The 20,732-nt window shown below is 39.0% G+C and overlaps 1 protein-coding gene across 5 annotated transcripts; it reads right to left on the bottom strand.

Annotated features, from left to right (window-relative positions):
• Window positions 1–48: 48 nt before the first annotated feature.
• On the bottom strand, window positions 49–18,894 carry peli1a (pellino E3 ubiquitin protein ligase 1a). 5 transcript variants are annotated; one of them, XR_016168790.1, is made up of 8 exons: window positions 18,703–18,894; window positions 11,775–11,944; window positions 7,596–7,725; window positions 7,277–7,378; window positions 6,955–7,152; window positions 5,221–5,409; window positions 1,701–2,501; window positions 49–1,480 (listed from the first exon to the last, which is right to left on the bottom strand). XR_016168790.1 is itself a non-coding variant. In XM_039684642.2 (7 exons), exons 2-7 carry the CDS (start codon window positions 11,843–11,845, stop codon window positions 1,857–1,859), a joined length of 1,335 nt encoding a protein of 444 aa, XP_039540576.2. In that variant the 5' UTR covers window positions 11,846–11,944; window positions 18,703–18,894; the 3' UTR covers window positions 49–1,856. The 5 variants fall into 5 exon arrangements, 4 of the variants coding, with proteins under 4 accessions (XP_039540576.2, XP_039540579.2, XP_039540596.2 ...); XM_039684642.2 differs by having other exon boundaries at window positions 49–2,501; XM_039684645.2 differs by lacking the exon at window positions 18,703–18,894 and adding an exon at window positions 14,113–14,254 and having other exon boundaries at window positions 49–2,501.
• Between the last annotated feature and the right edge of the window lie 1,838 nt (window positions 18,895–20,732).

The following is a 20,732-nucleotide window of genomic DNA, read 5'->3' as shown; positions in this document are numbered from 1 at the left end:
TTTCTCTATTATTTCTTGTCTGGACATCTTCTAATTTTGGAAAGTGGAAAAGTGCTCTGGGTTTTATTGAAATATGAGCTATTACCTTTATTCTTCAAGAATGATACAAAAACATTTCTGAGAAAATGCAACAACAACAACAACAGGTTTAATATATATACATTATAACATAATATAATAACCTCATTTCAAACCAGCCGTCGATGAAAGTCATTGGCATTTTTCAAGGCGATGACATTTTTAACAGCAAGCACAAATGAAAGGAAAGCAATTCAGAACATTTCAGAAAACAGGTTTACACACCCACTAAAGTGTATTCATAACATTCAGATTCATAACCGCTCCTCTTGTAAGGAACATTAAAGTCAGCAGGAAACACGAGTTCGAGTCTTTTCTTCCTTAAGTGACATAGTGGAACGGCTTCTCGAACAAGAACAGATGTGGGCGGGGCTTGATTGTCTGTGGGGAACTGACTGGATGGTTGTGGTTTGCTATTGGTGGATCTGATGTGATTGACAGGTTGCCCCGCCCTCATGGCAGTAAACACATCATCAGAGAAAAAAATGTGCAAAAATTAATTTAATTTTTTTAATTTAATTAATGAATAATAAATATTGCAAAATTCCATTAGAGATAAGGGTAACACTTTACAATAAGGTTCATTAGTTAACTACATTAATTAGCATGATCTAATAATGATCACCACTTATAAAGCATTTATTAATCTTTGTTAATGTTAATTTCAGCTCTATTAAAATCTTGTGAACTTTAGTTAATGGACTGTGAACTAACATGAACAAACAATGAACAGCTCGATTTTTTTTAACAAAGATTAACCAAAACAGTAACACATGTTTTGTTCATGGTTAGATCGTGTTAGTTAATATATTAGCAAATGAACCTTATTGTACAGTGTTACCGAAATAAGAATGGTTTATTTTGATTTCATGCTGACTTTAATGCTAGTTTTGGCAGAACAGCTCAAGCACTACTAATGCTATACTAGTACTGAAATATTAAAAATGTGACGCGTTGAGTGTAATCGTATACGCCTCTGATTGGCCATTGTGTTCACGCGTTCATCGGATATATCTGTATAAGATAGACAGACAGACAAATAGATAGATAGATAGATAAATATATAGATAGATAGATAAATAGATAGATAGATAGACAGACAGATAGACAGACACATAGATAGATAGATAGATAGATAGACAGATAGACAGACACATAGACAGATAGATAGATAGATAGATAGATAGATAGATAGATAGATAGATAGATAGATAGATAGATAGATAGATAGATAGACAGATAGATAGATAGATAGATAGATAGATAGATAGATAGATAGATAGATAGATAGATAGATAGATAGATAGATAGATAGACAGATAGACATACACACAGATAGACAGACACATATTTAGACAGACAGACAGACAGTGTAATCGTATACGAGTGTAATCGTATACGCCTCTGATTGGCCATTGTGTTCACGCGTTCATCGGATACGTCTGTGATTGGCTACGATGATCAGCGCACAATCAGCGGAGCGGTCCTGCTTTCAAACGCTCCCGTGTGTATCCGTGTCAGCCATAGGAGAAGAGCGTTTTTGAAGCGCTGATCATCGCAGCCAATCACAGACATATCCGATGAGCGCGTGAACACAATAGGCCAATCAGAGGCGTTTACACTTCCAACGTCACATTTTTAAAATTTCAGTACCGATTTGATACCGAAGTCGGTACTTTTGACAACACTTTTTAACTGAAAACTACTGGCAGTGCAGAGAACAGATGACTTTGAGTGTTTGGCACGTACGAGTCTTAAAAACACACACACAGGTGCACTCAGTCCAGCGGCCCCTGAAAGATGAGTCTCGCGACCTTGCCCTCGCGCGCGAGAGGCCTCATGCAGAACGGACACGCGGGGTAAAAGCCGTGCGCCCCGTGCGGCAGCATCAGTTTGCTCCAGAAGGCCGCGGTCCGCTCTGAACACACGTGTCCGCAGGGGTTCAAGGCGTGCGTCGGGGGCGCCCCGTCCAGGTAGAAGCCCGACTCGCGGCCCAGTTTGAGCGGCACGTACAGACCTCGCGTTCGGCACAGCGGACACTCTCTCTCGCCCGCCCGCGCCGGCTCCCGCTCCGCCTCCTCTCTCGCCTCAGACTCGTCGTCCTCCTCCTCGGTCGAGCCCTCGTTCGGGACCCGCCGGCGCCCCCTCCAGGCGTGGTACCCGTGCACGTGTCCGCAGTGCAGGTAGGCCCAGGGCTGGTCGTCGCGGGCCGGGCCGATGAAGGAGCGATCGGAGCTGGGGAAGGCGAGCGTGCGCAGGCCCACGGGACACTGAGGCCGAGCCGCGTTCAGCTCCCGCCGGAGCTCCTCCAGGTGTTTGAGCGTCGGCGTGCGGGACAGGCCTTCAGCCGAACGCCACAGGAGCGTCGCGCCGCACAGGTCGATCAACGTGCCGTCCGTCAACTCCTGAGACTCGTCTTCAACCTACAGAGAGAACGAATTAGTCATGTGACCTCCGTTTATACAGGGCTTCTAACATTATAGACTGCTGCGTTACAGAGATAATAGGAAATTAAAGTAATATAGACAGTTTTGGCTTCACAGCAGCTCTAGAATAAAGTTATTATCCGGCTAAAGTTGGTTTAGATCGATTCACTTAGTTATTAACTTAGGGGTGTAACGATACCTTCATGTCACGATTCGATACATATCACGATACGATATTATTGCGATACTCCATGACATGTTACAAAAAATGTACTGTTATTAAAATGCTGAATTTAGATTGTGTGTGTGTAAATGAATAGTCTTAGACTAGCTTTGGTTTAGAGTTGAGTTTTGATACTGACATTTTCCACAGTGTTTGTTGATTATTTGTTTGTGTATGCTGGGAATGTTAAGCACTTTGGTCAACTATGGTTGTTTTAAAATCTGCTCTATAAAAGAAACCCAAAGTACAGGACAATAGAGACACCAGAATAACAATATTCATAATTCTGAAGCTGAAAATACAGAATTATTTTAGACAAATATGCTTTTAACTGGTAAAATAAGACAATGGCATTATCAGGCCCTACACATATACCCTTATTGCATTATTATACATGATATTCAACGTTATATTGTAGTTTAATGTGGTACTGACACTAAAACTCTGTAAACTTGATTTTTTTTTCTCACGCACTAATTTAACATAATTTTGGGTGAACTATAGAATGCACAATACATATTGTTGTATTGCGATGTATTGTTACACCCCTAGAACGTATACATACTTATTTGAACATATTAGTTTTCATATACAGTATTTAGGTGTTCATTATCCTTTAGGCATTTGGAGCTGACACATGGGAAAACAGCCGCTTCTGTTAATAATCTAATCAGAACAATCATAAAACTCTCAGATATCAAACGATTAATAAGCCTGTCTAATAGATGGTTCCTCTCAGAGGAGTTAAGTGAAGGTCAATCTGCACTGACTCTAGCCGGCCACTAGATGGCGCTCTTCTGTCCTCATGAATCCCCGTGCTCATCAGACATGATCACTCAGCGAGTCAGTGAATGCACAGCGAGTCCATACAGAGTCATAGTGGAGCAGATCCAAACCACATCCACTGTTTAGAGAGCACACCATATCCAGAGAAACAAACCTCCCAGCGTCACCTCGGGTCTTCTGTCTCACACATCTCAGACACACACACACACACACGGCTACCACGAATATACAGATGAGTTTACACAGGTGCAGTGTCAGAAATACTGCATTTACACAATTCACAGCATAAAAAGTATAGTACAGATAGATAGATAGATAGACAGACAGACAGACACATAGATAGACAGACAGACAGACAGACAGATAGACAGACAGATCGATAGACAGACATAGACAGACACATAGACAGACAGAAAGACAGATAGACAGACAGATAGATAGACAGACCGACAGACAGACAGACAGACAGATAGATAGACAGACAGACAGATAGACAGACACATAGACAGACAGACAGACAGACAGACAGACCGATCGATAGACAGACATAGACAGACACATAGACAGACAGACAGACAGACAGACAGATAGACAGACAGATAGACAGACAGATAGACAGACACATAGATAGACAGACAGACACATAGACAGAGAGACAGACAGACACACAGACAGACAAACAGTTCGACAGACAGACAGGCAGATCGATAGACAGACACATAGACAGACAGACAGACAGATCGACAGACAGACACATAGACAGACAGACAGACAGACAGACAGACAGACAGACACACAGACACACAGACAGACAGACAGTTCGACAGACAGACAGACAGACAGACAGACAGACCGACCGACCGACCGACCGACCGACAGACAGACAGACAGACAGATAGATAGATAGATAGATAGATAGATAGATAGATAGATAGATAGATAGATAGATAGATAGATAGATAGATAGATAGATGCTGTTTACATGAAACATAACTTTTATTTATTTATTTGATTTTTGGGAGAAATAAGTATTTCTTTGTGAGATTCAACTTCTATAGACTGAATTTAGATTAAATAAGAGCCATCATGAGCTGTAAAACTCTGCTGAACAGATATTGAGAAATCCTGGATCCAGGAACTGAGATGTTCAGAACTGTTGTTTACCAGCGACTGTCATTTCATAACGTCTCATTCTCACACACAGAACATCCAGAGAGAAAGCTGCACGGCGAGGTTATGGACAGGCCTTCTGACGCCATGGAGACCAGATTTAACAACACAACAAACATTCCAGTCGGACGGGAGTCATATCACGCACAACACACACACACACACACACACACACACAGGACACGACACAAGCTTTGTGCTCATTTAGTCTCTGTGGGCCTTCGCTGATTGAAACGATAACACAAATATACAAAAAAACTCTTATCCACACTGCAAAACTGAACAACACTTCTGGTGTGTGTGTGTGTGTGTGTGTGTGTGAGTTTCCAGATAAGGACGGTGGGAATTTTGTTGTCATGGTGACGTTTGAGTAACACAACAAGGAAATCTTACCCTGATGTTTCTCTGTGCATCACCTAAATGTCGCTATGGTGAAGTTTGGACCTTGTTTTGGAGTGTTTCACTCTCTCTTTGGTCGTGAGTCTAATGAGAAGGTCTATGAAATCACGTAAATCTTCGTCTTTGAGGAACTCTCACCAGTTTCCCGGGTTTCTGTGCCGACCGTGTCTCTCGCAGCGTGAAGACGTTCCCGCACACCGAGATCTCCCTCCAGGCGCTCGGCTTGGACTCGCAGGTGAAGCCGTGTCGCGGCCGCATCACCAGCACGCCGTTCGTGGTCAGGCCGTCCATCTGCCCGTCAGCGCACCACCACTTCGCCGCCTTCTCCTGAGGACAGAGGGAACACACACTTATTCATCAGGTCCACTGATTCATTGATTCACTCACTTTATTCACTGGTTTATTGATTCACTCACTTTTTTTCACTGAATCATTGATTCACTTTATTCACTGGTTCTTTCATTCGCTCACTTCATCCACCGATTCATTCCTTCGGTCACTTCATCCACCGATTAATTAATTCACTCACTTCATTCACGATTCATTCATTCACTCACTTCATCCACCGATTCATTCTTTCGGTCACTTCATCCACCGATTCATTCATTCGCTCACTTCATCCACCGATTCATTCCTTCCGTCACTTCATCCACCGATTAATTAATTCACTCACTTCATTCACCGATTCATTCATTCACTTACTTCATTCACCGATTCATTCATTCACTTACTTCATTCACTGATTCATTCCTTCGCTCACTTCATTCACTGATTCATTCCTTCGCTCACTTCATTCATTCACTCACTTTATTCACTGATTCATTCCTTCGCTCACTTAATCCACCGATTCATTCCTTCGGTCACTTCATCAACCGATTAATTAATTCACTCACTTCATTCACCGATTTATTCATTCACTCACTTCATTCACTGATTCATTCCTTCGCTCACTTCATTTATTCACTCACTTCATTCACTGATTCATTCCTTCGCTCACTTCATTCACTGATTCATTCATTCGCTCACTTCATTCACCGATTCATTCATTCACTCACTTCATTCACTGATTCATTCATTCGCTCACTTCATTCACTGATTCATTCATTCACTCACTTCATTCACTGATTCATTCATTCGCTCACTTCATTCACCGATTCATTCATTCACTCACTTCATTCACTGATTCATTCCTTCACTCACTTCATTCACTGATTCATTCATTCACTCACTTCATTCACTGATTCATTCCTTCGCTCACTTCATTCACTGATTCATTCCTTCGCTCACTTCATTTATTCACTCACTTCATTCACTGATTCATTCCTTCGCTCACTTCATTTATTCACTCACTTCATTCACTGATTCATTCCTTCGCTCACTTCATTCACTGATTCATTCATTCGCTCACTTCATTCAATGATTCATTCTTTCGCTCACTACATTCACTGGTTCATTCCTTCGCTCACTTCATTCACTGATTCATTCCTTCACTCACTTCATTCACTGATTCATTCATTCACTCACTTCATTCACTGATTCATTCTTTCACTCACTTCATTCACTGATTCATTCCTTCACTCACTTCATTCACTGATTCATTCCTTCACTCACTTCATTCACTGATTCATTCATTCACTCATTCATTCCTTCACTCACTTCATTCACTGATTCATTCATTTGCTCACTTCATTCACTCATTCATTCATTAATTCATTCTTTAATAAATCGTACCAACCCAAACTTATGAACGGCAGCGTCGATTCTTCTCTTCATGAATTTGTTCACTCACTCACTCGTTCATTTCCAGCTCTCCAGGATCAGTGAACACATGATGGATGTGTGTGTAGAGAGGAGAGAGTGTGTTTGGCTCACCCCCAGGAAGATGCTTTTGGCCGAGTCGAAGCCGGCGGCATAGATGCGCGCGGTGTAGGGCGGCTCTCGCTCGCACACGATCCGGCACGCGAACCGCGAGATGGTGCTCTGGGACAACAGCGTGTCGCCGTTACCGTGGCAACCGGGCGCATTGTCCAACACCACGAAATCAATGGGGCTTTCAGTGGAGCGGCCGATCTGCAAAATCAACACGTAACCAAACTCAAGGTTATGTTCTGTAGCTCTGTAGTTAACCTTGACGGTGAAAGGACAGTTGTTGCATTCTGGGTAATGGCACAAATCCAGCAACAAAGAAGCGCACCTGAAACATGTCCGTGTTGCTGTCGTGTGTGTACTCCACCACCACCGTCTGCGCTCGGGACAGCGTGTACGAGACACTGTGCTGGTCTTTCTTGCTGATGGCCTGCGGAAACACGAGACCCTCGTCATGAGCAGGCAGGAGTAGCCGATCACAGAGAAACGGGAGGATAAGATGAATCTGCTGCATGAGTTAACATGCCTTAGACCGTGAGGAATGATAAGGAGAAAAGCTCACTTTTAAACCCTCGGCTCCAATGTGACACATGAATGAGCAATAAACGTTTAAAGTCATATAAAGCGGTGCTGGTGTCAGCGTGTACCTTGGCGGTCTGCGGACTGCATGTGCTGTGGACGGTGCTGGGCTTCACTCCATTGGCTTTGGGTCTCTTTAACAGAGCGAAGCGGCTTCTCCTTCTGCCCCGGTCTCCGTTCGGCAGAGAGCCGTTGTAGCTGCGAGGTAAACACAATCTGATTCATTCATTCACTGATTCATTCATTCGCTCACATCATTCACCGATTCATTCATTCACTCAATTCATTCACCAATTCATTCGCTCACTTCATTCACTGATTCATTCATTCACTACATTCACCGATTCATTAATTCGCTTACTTCATTCACCGATTCATTCATTCACTCACTTCATTTACCGATTCATTCATTCACTCACTTCATTCACCGATTCATTCATTCACTCACTTCATTCACCGATTCATTCATTCACTCACTTCATTCACTGATTCATTCGCTCACTTCAATCACCGATTCATTAATTCGCTTACTTTATTCACCGATTCATTCATTCACTGATTTATTAATTCGCTTACTTCATTCACTGATTCATTCATTCGCTCACTTCATTCACTGATTCATTAATTCGCTTACTTTATTCACCGATACATTCATTCGCTCACTTCATTCACTGATTCATTCATTTGCTTACTTCATTCGCCGATTCATTCATTCACTCACTTCATTCACCGACTCATTCATTCACTCACTTCATTCACTGATTCATTCATTCGCTCACTTCAATCACTGATTCATTAATTCGCTTACTTCATTCACCGATTCATTCATTCACTGATTCATTAATTCGCTTACTTCATTCACTGATTCATTCATTCGCTCACTTCATTCACTGATTCATTAACTCGCTTACTTTATTCACCGATACTAGGGATGCACCGAAATGAAAATTCTTGGCCGAAACCGAAAACCGAAAAAGAGGAAACCAAGGCCGAAAACCGAAAACCGAAACGGCTATGACTGTGTTATGGCTATGACTGTGTACAAACGTTACTAAAATCAAGGCATTGCAATTGCATAAATTAATATAAATAAATAAATTACAAATTATGCAAATATTTATTTAGCACAATGCACAGTATAAAATAAAATTCAAACTAAAATGTTTTTGACCCCACCAAGGTTATTATAGTTTTGCATTTTTCATTAGTTTTTATTTTTATTTCGTTTTGAATTTTTGTTTTCAAATTCAGTTTAGTTTTAATTAGTTTTAAAAGTGGGTTTACTAGTTTAGTTTAGTTTCTATTTTTTGAAAATGCTTAGTTTTAGTTTAGTTTTTATTAGTTTTAGTGTTAGTTTTAGTCTTTTTTTTGTAATTTGGGTTATTTGTCAGGGGCAAGGTTGAAAAAGGTCAGAAAAAGAATTGTGTAATAATAACTCAACAAAAACATATATTTTTAGAAATATCTATTCAACATTAAAACCAAATGTAGCCTACAATGTGAAATTCCTTTACTGTACCAACAATCTACATATTTTCTATATAAAAATCCCACAGCTTTACAATTTCGGTTACACTTTATTTCGATCACTTTAGACATTCTACTAATTATAAGTAACTTTTCAACTACATTTCAAGCAACTCTCATTAGAGTATTAGTATATTATAGTAGACTGTCAGTAGACTGTTAGATTATGGTTATTGTTAGGATTTGGGTTAGGAGAATAAGTTTACTTGTAGTAGACAAGTTACTTATAGTCAGTTGAATGTCTAAAGTGGACTATCGAAATAAAGTGTTACCGAGTAGAATAATGACATAACATTATTTAATATTTGAATCACAGCTTATAGAGTTTTGACATCGACAACCCAGCAGCATTTTACCTCAAAATTGCGACTAAGTCAGTTAACTTTTTCTAACGAAGGCTCAATCGCTTCTCGGGTCGATATTAACACACTGACAGAATTGTATTAAGAATTTATAATATTTGTACACCACCTTTTAATGTGTGATTGTGTAAAGATGTTCATGATGAGATACCAACCTTTCACGAACTTGCTTTCAACATTGATCGAACCCTCGTTGGCTCGTTTTCACGGAGACGCGGTGTGTACTGCATGGAGGGGGAGGGGCTGTGTGTGTACTGTAGGTGTGTGTGCGCGACTGCGCGTGCGCGTGCATGTGAAAGAGACGGAGGGAGAGCGTTACAGGGAAATGAAATGCAGTTGAACAAATACACTGCGTGTTTTAAATAGCGTTAAAATTAACGGCATTGACAAAGACGAAAACTAAGGACATTTGCTCTTTAATTTTATTTTATTTTAGTTAGTTTTGCAAACAGACATTACAGTTTTAGTTAGTTATAGTTTTTTTGTAATGGCTCGTTTTTATTTTTATTTCAGTTAACGACAATGTTTTTTCCCATCTAGTTTTCGTTTTTTCGTTAGTTTTCGTTAACGATTATAACCTTGGACCCCACACATTGTGTACATTATAATAATTAGATAATAATCTAATGGCCTGCAGAAAGGTTTTAAAATTAAATGTTCTCTCAAAAACTAAGCCGAGTGCAAACTTCTTCTCATCACACCAGCACCCTTTGCACGTCTAAATTAGTTTCTTACATTTTAAAAATTTAGCATACAATAGCATAAAAAGCCTTTTTAAATGAACAAAGGTCCATGATTAATACAAATGTACATGAAACTTAACAAAACATGTTTAGTGAATGTAGAAAATATTTAAGAGAGCATTTAGTTCTATACATACATGTTCCCATATATATTTTTTTGTAATGTCACACAAGTAATAATCTCAGGGTTTACTGGGTTTTACATGATTATTTTTGTATTGGTGGTGGTATACTAAAAAATAAACATTGTCATGTGTTTATCTTTCTTCTTCTCACCGATTCCTAATGGTTAGAGGACAGTTACTTGAGTCGTCCCCTGTCGTTTCAAGGAATAGTACAACGGAGAGCGGGTCCAGTATAAACGCCTCGACCGTTTGGAGCGGTGCGCGCACTGTCTGAGGAGACTTGCGCATACTTTCGCCTGCCTCCGCAGCGCGAGTCTCCACAGTTTATACTTGACCCGCTCGCATCCGGAGTCGTTGTCATGGCGGCGCGCATTGTTTAGAGCAGATATAGGTGGATAAACAAGGTTTCCGTCTCCTCGCGGGTTCAGATTCACTGAAATGCGTCCGCACCGCAGACATGTTGCCAGACAAGCACGTGCAGGTCGTGGTTTCTGTTTGCGTCATCACAACATTTCGGCCGTATTGTTTCGGTGATAAAAGTCTTTCGGCCGAAAACCGAAAATGCACTTTTGGGCCATTTTCGGCCGAAAATTTTCGGTGGCCGAATATTCGGTGCATCCCTAACCGATACATTCATTCGCTCACTTCATTCACTGATTCATTAATTCGCTTAATTCATTCACCGATTCATTAATTCGCTCACTTCATTCACTGATTCATTCATTCGTCGATTCATTCATTCGCTCACTTCATTCACCGATTCATTCATTCACTCACTTCATTCACCGATTCATTAATTTGTTTACTTCATTCACCGATTCATTTATTCGCTCACTTCATTCACTGGTTCATTAATTCATTCGCTCACTTCATTCACTGATTCATTCATTCGCTTACTTCATTTGCCGATTCATTCATTCACCGATTCATTCATTCGCTTACTTCATTCACTGATTCATTCATTCGCTCACTTCATTCACCGATTCATTCATTCGCTCACTTCATTCACTGATTCATTAATTCACTCACTTCATTCACTGATTCATTCATTCACTCACTTCATTCACCGATTCATTCATTCGCTCACTTCATTCACTGATTCATTCATTCACTCACTTCATTCACTGATTCATTCATTCACTCACTTCATTCACTGATTCATTCATTTATTCACTCTCATCGACTACTGTTCAAATGTTTGGGGTCAATTTTTTTTATAAAACTAATACTTTTCCATCAAGGATGCATTGAATTGATCAAAAGTGACAGTAAAGACATTTATAATGTTACAAAAGATTCTATTTCAAATGAATGCTGTTCATTTGAACTTTTTATCAAGGAATCATCAAAAATAAAATGTATCATGATTTCTTTAAAAATGTAATTCAATATGTCAACATTGATCAACACAGAAACATTTCTTGAGCATCAAATCATATTAGAGTGACTCGCATTAGTAAGACTTGCTTAAGCATGAGTGCAAACCTTACCCGAGGATGACGAGCTCTCCGTATTTGACGGGTTTAGACGAGCTCAGCGGCTCCTGCTCGGGGGACAACATCGCTCTCTCTTCTGCTCAAACACTTCCTCTCAAATGTGTTCTGCCTTTCGTGATCTTCCTTCCTCAGAGGTCCACCATCACAGCCTCACCAGAAGACCTCTGTAAAAAACACATGAAAACACACGTTACGTTATTAATCTGCGGGAATGAGTAAGCAACAGATGCCTGTGTTTGGTAACTGTTTACTTCGATGCACAACATCTAAAGCCTTGAATGTTAGCGATGCAAGTCTTATCTGCACCTGTAGGGAGGCGCCACTGAGACAATAGTGCTACAAACTGAGCAAAAAAAATTATTATGACTTATCAAAAGAGAATATAAACAAAAAAGTCCAATAACAAACAACACACAAGTAAAAGCAAAGAGGTCTTCAAAATATGAATCAGGAGATCCTCCACGAAGACCTGTGAGATGGTTTCACTTCCTCTCAGCGCGAGCTGGCATCAGTGTTGTTTTGCTCCGTCAGGGTCAAGCGGTCACGAGAGTCAGTCATGTTGACACGCGATAAAAACCACAAACATAAAAATAGCAGGAGACAGACATCGCCTTTCTGACACAAAAAAACATCAACACAAATTGCTGCGTGGATAAAAACACACGCACACACACACACACACACACAAATCAACAAACAAACACCAGGGTTAACATAACTAAACCAGCAATACATGTTTAAACCAACACACACACACACACAAGCACAAACCAACAATCAAGCACAAGTGCAATGAAAGAAACAAAACAAAACAAAAATAAATGTGCGAGGCAACAAACACACATCTGCACAACTCAACAAAGTGCAAAGCAAGAAATTATTAAACAACAAAACAATTAAAAATGTAAAGCACGAATTAACCAGCAAACACAAAACATACATACACAAACATAAATTAAAATGTAACATAGCACAAATTAACCAAACGATAGGTGAACGTAAAAATGTACCGCAGCAAACGTACACATCGACCAACGAAGAAACACAACTGCAAATCAACAAACAAACCAACAAGCATAAACACAACTACAAAACAACAAACATAAATAAGAAAAAACAACAACAAACACAAATCAAGGACAAATCAACAAACAAACAAATGCAAACACAAGAACTAAACAACAGACGAACATAAACACAAAATCAACAGACAGATACTGAGTATTGGAGTAGTGCAACTGTGCCATTCATTTTTTCAGCAACTTCATAACTAACTGCATAACTGACTTCACTAACTTCATAACTAACAGCATAACTAACTTCATAACTAACAGCATAACTGACTTCACTAACTTCATAACTAACTGCATAACTAACTTCATAACTAACTGCATAACTAACTGCATAACTAACTGCATAACTAACAGCATAACTAACAGCATAACTGACTTCACTAACTTCATAACTAACTGCATAACTAACTGCATAACTAACAGCATAACTAACTTCATAACTAACTGCATAACTAACTGCATAACTAACAGCATAACTAACAGCATAACTGACTTCACTAACTTGAAAACTAACAGCATAACTAACAGCATAACTAACTGCATAACTAACAGCATAACTAACTTCATAACTAACTGCATAACTAACTGCATAACTAACAGCATAACTAACAGCATAACTGACTTCACTAACTTGAAAACTAACAGCATAACTAACTTCATAACTAACTGCATAACTAACTGCATAACTAACTGCATAACTAACTTCATAACTAACTGCATAACTAACAGCATAACTAACTTCATAACTAACTGCATAACTAACTGCATAACTAACAGCATAACTAACAGCATAACTGACTTCACTAACTTGAAAACTAACAGCATAACTAACTTCATAACTAACTGCATAACTAACTGCATAACTAACTGCATAACTAACTTCATAACTAACTGCATAACTAACTGCATAACTAACAGCATAACTAACAGCATAACTAACTGCATAACTAACTGCATAACTGACTTCACTAACTTGAAAACTAACAGCATAACTAACTGCATAACTAACTTCATAACTAACTGCATAACTAACTGCATAACTAACAGCATAACTAACTTCATAACTAACTGCATAACTAACTGCATAACTAACTGCATAACTAACAGCATATCTAACAGCATAACTGACTTCACTAACTTGATAACTAACAGCGTATCTAACAGCATAACTGACTTCATAACTAACTTTATAACTAACTTCACTAACTTCATAACTAACAGCGTATCTAACAGCATAACTGACTTCATAACTAACCCACATGTGTCAGTGCAGACCTCCAGCCTCCTGTGCTCATCTCTCCTGCAGGACTGAGTGGAGGAGCAGAGACTCCGACACACTGATATCTGATCCAGCACTTCACCAGCGACTGACAGACACACTCCGACGTCGTGTGAATAAACTCCTCACCTCATTCTCACACACACACACACACACACACTCTCACACAAATTCATGCACACACACATACACTCCCTCCCTCTCTTTCTTTCTCTCTCTCTCTCTCACACACACACACACACACACTCACACACACAAACTCTCACTCACTCACACACTGCTTTTAGAGCTCACCGTATGTTCTTAAGAAATATATATCTGGCTTTGCGTGTGTGCATGTGTGTGTTTGTGATTGTGTGTGTGTTTGTTTGATTGTGTGTGTGTTTGTGATTGTGTGATTGTGTGTGTGTGAGTGTGTGTGTGTGTGAGAGAGAGAGAGTGTGTGTGTGACGTGAGTGTGTCCCTGTATCCATGCCAGACATTTGCTCAGAATACAGGAGAAATTTGCACTCTTGCCAGCCTGTAACAACACCGCGCAGTATTTCCACGGCAACACAGTACACACACTCCTGATGTAGGGCACACACCTCTCTGGGCACAGTACACACACTCCTGATGTAGGGCACACACCTCTCTGGGCACAGTACACACACTCCTGATGTAGGGCACACACCTCTCTGGGCACAGTACACACACTCCTGATGTAGGGCACACACCTCTCTGGGCACAGTACACACACTCCTGATGTAGGGCACACACCTCTCTGGGCACAGTACACACACTCCTGATGTAGGGCACACACCTCTCTGGGCACAGTGCACACACTCCTGATGTAGGGCACTGACACACACCTCTCTGGGCACGTGCTATTTGAAGTATGCATGTTTGCTAATGAGGAACTGTGATTTATGACCCATTTATGAGCATCCAAACACACACACACACACACACACACACACACACACACGTGTACAAGTTTAGCTGAGACTTCTCGTCCGGTGTTGCGTTTGGGTTAAGGATAAAGATAGCTAGGGAGTTGCTAAGGAGGGTTGCTAGGGTATAATGTTTTTGTGCACCAGGTGAAACTCAGATCACTTATAAAAACAATAACAAGTAATGATAGAGAGACATTCATACGGGACTTGAATATTTATCAACTTTTAAGAAACATGATGTATTTTCATAGCCTAATAAAACCTACTGAAAAAAAAATAGTTTAAACCAACGGATAAAAAGTTTATTTTTATCTATTCAACATTAACTTACAGTCGTCGAGGACATCTCTTTCTTCCCTCAGGTAGATCGCGTTTTCTTCAGCTTCTGTCGCGCAAAACAATCGGGCGGTTGACTAAAGCCCTCATGAATATTAATCAGTTGTCTCCATTCGGCCAAACTGATTTGCTGAAGTCAAATGCGGGCAATGTTGGCCCCGCCCATTTCCGAATTCTGCTTGGTTTTCATTTTAAAGTACCTCTGTAGTCAATCATTGTGTCTCTTCAAACTCACCAAAATGACCAATTTAAACGTTTTTTTTTTTTTGCCTTAAATGCCTTAAAATATCTTAACTGTAACTACACTCTTGCCTAATTTAGAATGTGAGTTTCGATGAATATGCAAATGAGCCACACCTCAACTCACTGAGATCCACTCGTTGGCGATCACACGTTGATCTGATTGGTTAAAAGGTAGTGTGTGACGTCAGAAACACCAGCGATTTCACACTGAGACTGTCTTTGGTTCACTGCAGTTTTAAGCAGAAAATAGCCTACTTTCTGTCGACTTATGAATTGACACATGGTGTGTCTTAAAGCATATTAAACACACCACATAGACGCATAAACAACATTAAAAGTGTGATTTTCACCACAGGGAGACTTTAACCCTTTGTTTTATGCCTACGGCCATAATTTTTTACCTCACAAAGCAAAATTAACTTATGCAATCAAAATTGACAAGTCTCATTTAAAACGGAATACAGCTGTGTCGATTATAAATCATTTATCTGCGCATATATATTTTTAAAATTCACCTTCCTCGTAATCTTTCATCAAAGTACCTTCTCTGATGACGAGGGCGGGGCAACCTGTCACTCACATCAGATCCACCAAATAGCAAACCACAACCATCCAATCAATTCATCACAAAAGCAATTTTTCTTGTTCTTGTTACATTTTTTCTTGTTTGTGAAGCGTTTCACTCGGATACACGTCACGATGGTGAAGAAAAGACTATCACAAATTCTCTTTCATGCGGACTAATACATGCAGCTCTTGCTCAAAGAGAGAGAGAATTAAGTAAAAGCCAATTTTAAAGTGTGATTGACAAAAACCCAGCTGTCACTGGAGGCGGACCCCTTTCAAAACATCACCTCAGCACCCGAGGAGGGCAGATTACATATTAGTACATAAATGGTGCATTTGTGGCTGTATTTTGTGCCATTTTTTCTGAGAGTGTGGTCTAATGGAGCTCTGAAGATCAGTGTGTGAGAGGGAAGGTGTGTATGTCGACACAGAGCTTCATTCACTTTGGACACACACACCCATCCCGACGCACGAGTCAAACGCTGACTTCACCGTCACACAACAGAGGGTCTTTATGACACACGACCTCCACGTTGATGCTGACACACACTCCGCGCTGCTTTACACAGCCTGATTCACTGTGTGTGTGTGAGTGTTTAACGGCAGTGTTTTAGCAGCGCAACGCTCTGTTTTGATAATGACCTCAAACTTATGGGCCTTCATGTACAATGCAAAGTTAAAGTTGTGTTAAGGATCTAATGCAAATATCACTAGAATAGAATATCACTATAGAACTGTAAAGTCTAAATTTATACCTTTAATGGGTCGTTTTATGGACTTAGTTTTAATTAAAATAGGGGTTATTAAAATGTAAAATAGAAACATGATTAAAATAGGGGTTGTGTGCTTTAGTTGATTTTGTTTGTGTGTTTGTTTTTAGTATTATCAAATCATGTTTTAATTAATATATTATATGTTATAGAATGCTTTAGTGAACGTTTTAGTTTTATGAAGTATAAGGTAAAGATTAATGTTGTCTGTGTGAGAATTGAATTTGGTTGCTTCTATTGATCTAATTTCCAGAGAATGATTAATAAAGTCTATCTATCTATCTATCTATCTATCTATCTATCTATCTATCTATCTATCTATCTATCTATCTATCTATCTATCTATCTATCTATCTATCTAGTTATTTCATTAAGTAATTATGTAACGTACTTTATCAGAAATAACTCATTAAATATGAAAGTGTTAAGTAATAATTTAAAGTATTTCTGGCATTAATGGTTCTTTAGAATTGAGTCTAGAACCCTAAGGTTCTAAATAGAACTTCACTGATCCGTTTCAACAGGTTCTAAAATCATACGTTATTTTTCTCGCCAAATCGGCTCTTCATTACACAACACCGTTTTATCAGTGTTGTACAATAGAGCAAGCATCATAGCACACTCTTATAGAAGGTTTGACGTTTGTCCCTGCTCTTTCCACACACTCATTGCAGTGTGTGTATCAGTAGTGATTCTCAGAGCGGTTGAGACCCAGAGCAGTGTTTCGGCTTCACACACACACACCCCGACACTGACTCGCAACCGTGAAAACATTGGGTCAGCTAGAGCTGAAGACAGAAGGAGAACAAAGACAGTGAAGGGATGCAGTGTGTGTGTGTGTGTTTCAGTTTACTTCGTTTAGTTCAAATGTTAATTATGCATTAAGTTTGCACAAAATTACAAAATGCTGACAAGAACTTAATTACAATTTTTTTCAATGAAATAAAGTGTGGAAATTTGCACTATTCAACAAAACGGTAAACAAACAAGCGGTAATGTAATGTTCAAGCTGTTTTCATTATTCAGAGAGAGTGACTTTCTTTTAATGGAACAGCCTTACAATGTTAAACGTTATGGATGCATTTTTGTAATATTGCTTGTGTTTTTTAGTGTGTGAAAAAGTTCACTAAATGAAAATAAAAACTGTAAATGATTTAACAATAAAACTTTTCTATTGTTTACATATGAGATTTTCTACATCTATTTATTTGTCTGTTTCAAAATACCTTTTCACTTCTTTTTTGTGACAAAGACTAATATTTTGATATCATGCACAAAATTATTTGGTAAGGGTGTTTACAAAACTTTGGTAATGCTAATTCTATCGTAGCCAGAGATGTTATATATCACGACAGATGTCCATCAATCAACGACAACCGAAGCAGAGCACAATATAGATGAATGCATACTAATAAATGATATTTGATCTAGCCTAGAAATAGTCCTGTATATGTGATTCATATTTTAATCTACTAAAGATATGAAGAGAGAAGGTAAAGCAGTAAAGATGAGCATTTAACTCTGTGAAACTTTTTTTTTCTCCTTTTGAATCATAACAAAGTAAAGCAGACACGGAGTAATTTGAATATTTATATAACTAGTAGGATTATTTTAGTTTAGTTAATTTCTGCGGAGGTAGTTAAATTGACCACAGCTTCTTGCAAAGGTTTGCACATTAAAGTGCTTTAAGTTCTGTTCACTAAAGGTAACACAGCTTACCTCTAATTAGACTTTTAGTGAGCCTTCTCAGATGTGCGCCACACTACACACACTCCAGCTGGACTGGCTCGGGTAATGTCGGACACAGATGACAACAGTCGGGATTATGCTAAATGAAATCATGTAAAGTCCCCAGCAGTCTCAGTGCACTGACAGATCTCCAGAATCACTCGCTTCTGTCTCTACAGAGAGAGAGAGCGAGAGAGAGAGAGAGAGAGAGCGAGAGAGAGAGAGAGAGAGGGAGAGAGAGAGAGATATGACGTCACAGAGAGCCTCGCCAGGAATTATGGGTAATGCAGTCCAGCCATTGATAATGATCTAACCTTTGGAACTAACCCATTATTTTTGGATTTGTAGTTTTATCACCACAGAAAAGTGTTGTTAGTGACTTACACAATATAGGGAGCATAGCGTTGTATTACTTATACTATGTTATTTATAAATTGTATAACTTCAACATTCATAAAGTAGCCTATCAAGTATCAGTATCACAACAGAACAGAATAGAGATGGAATAGAACATAACTACAACATACTACAATTATGACTACAACATAACTGAATGTAACAGACTATAGAATATTAATAGAATAGAATGTGGCATATGATAGCATAGATATTAAAGATATATATATATAGTAAATTGATATATTGATAAATATTGTGTGTATATATATGAAGAGTTCAGATGCAAAAATGCCATTTGAAATTTTCTTCTAAAATGAGCATTTTTATCAAGCTTGTATATTTAAATTCAGTAATTACTGAACTTAAATATACAAGCTTGATAAAAATGCTCATTTTAGAAGAAAATTTCAAATGGCATTTAGAGGCTTTTGCATCTGAACTCTTCATATATACAATATTTATAAGATATATAAACTGTAGCATAATTTCCTTTATAGAGTAGAACAGAATGTAACAAACTAGATTAGAACAAATGAGAACAAATAGAAAAACAATAGAATAGAATAGAATAGAATAGAACTGTTCAAATTCAGTTTGTCTCATTACAAATAAAGCTAAAATAAATAGAATAGAAAAAGAATAGAAAAGAATGTGGCATATAATAGCTTAATATATAATAGATTGTAGCATATGGCATAATATAACAGAATAGAATTGAATGTGACAGAATTTGAACAAACATACCATATTAGAAAATAGAGTGAAATAATAGGAAAGGGTAGAATAGAATAGAATGTGACATATAATACCATGATATAATAGATTTTAATATGACATGATAGATCAGAACATAATATAAGAAACTAGATTAGAACATATAGCAAAACAATAGAATTGAATAGAATGTGGCATACAATAGTATACGATATAATAGACTGTATAGCGTGAGATGGCATAATTGAACAGAATAGAATGTGACAGACTGATTTTGAACAAACAGACTGTATTAGAACAAATGGTGAAATAGAATAGAATAGAATAGAATGTACAGGTGAACAACATCGCCGGGTGACATCATTGTCTGGCGTGTTTGAGTGAGTGTTTGTCACGCAGTGATAGGGTGTGTGGAACAGACACAGGTGTAGTCATGGGTGTAGTCCACACAAACACAAACAGCCATGCGTTTACTCACACACTTTTCTGCTGTTCAACGTTTAGTCTCTCCTGAAGCCCAGCAATCCCCAAATTACCCTTTAAAGTGAGTCAGATTCTCTCACAGCAACAGCACTCAAACACTTCACTCACTCACACACACACACACACACACTGTAGGCAGAGCCTGGCAGAGGAAACAATGCATCTGTTCTGTTTCATATCTGTCTGCCTGTCTGCCCACCTCTCTCTCTCACACACACTCTCTCTCTCTCTCTCTCTCTCTCACACACACACACACACACACACTTTGTCTCTCTCTCTCTCACACACACAGACACACTCTCTCTCTCTCTCACACACACACACACACACACACACACTCTCTCTCTCTCTCTCTCTCTCTCTCTCTCTCACTCTCTCACACACACACACACACACACACTCTCTCTCTCTCTCTCTCTCAATCC

Source organism: Pimephales promelas, chromosome 6, assembly GCF_988280905.1.
Source record: "Pimephales promelas chromosome 6, fPimPro1.hap1.1, whole genome shotgun sequence".
NCBI classification, from domain to species: Eukaryota; Metazoa; Chordata; class Actinopteri; order Cypriniformes; family Leuciscidae; genus Pimephales; species Pimephales promelas.
Note: the sequence above shows the minus strand (reverse complement) of the source record. Positions and strands in the feature narration are given on the sequence as shown.

Coding starts and splice junctions, on each gene's coding strand:
- peli1a (XM_039684642.2), bottom strand. CDS start 11,845: ATGTTGTCCCCCGAGCAGGAGCCGCTGAGCTCGTCTAAACCCGTCAAA. Junction 7,726..11,774: donor GGAGAGCTCGTCATCCTCGG/GTAAGGTTTGCA, acceptor TTTACCTCGCAG/CTACAACGGCTCTCTGCCGA. Junction 5,410..6,954: donor CCAAAAGCATCTTCCTGGGG/GTGAGCCAAACA, acceptor CTCTGTCCTCAG/GAGAAGGCGGCGAAGTGGTG.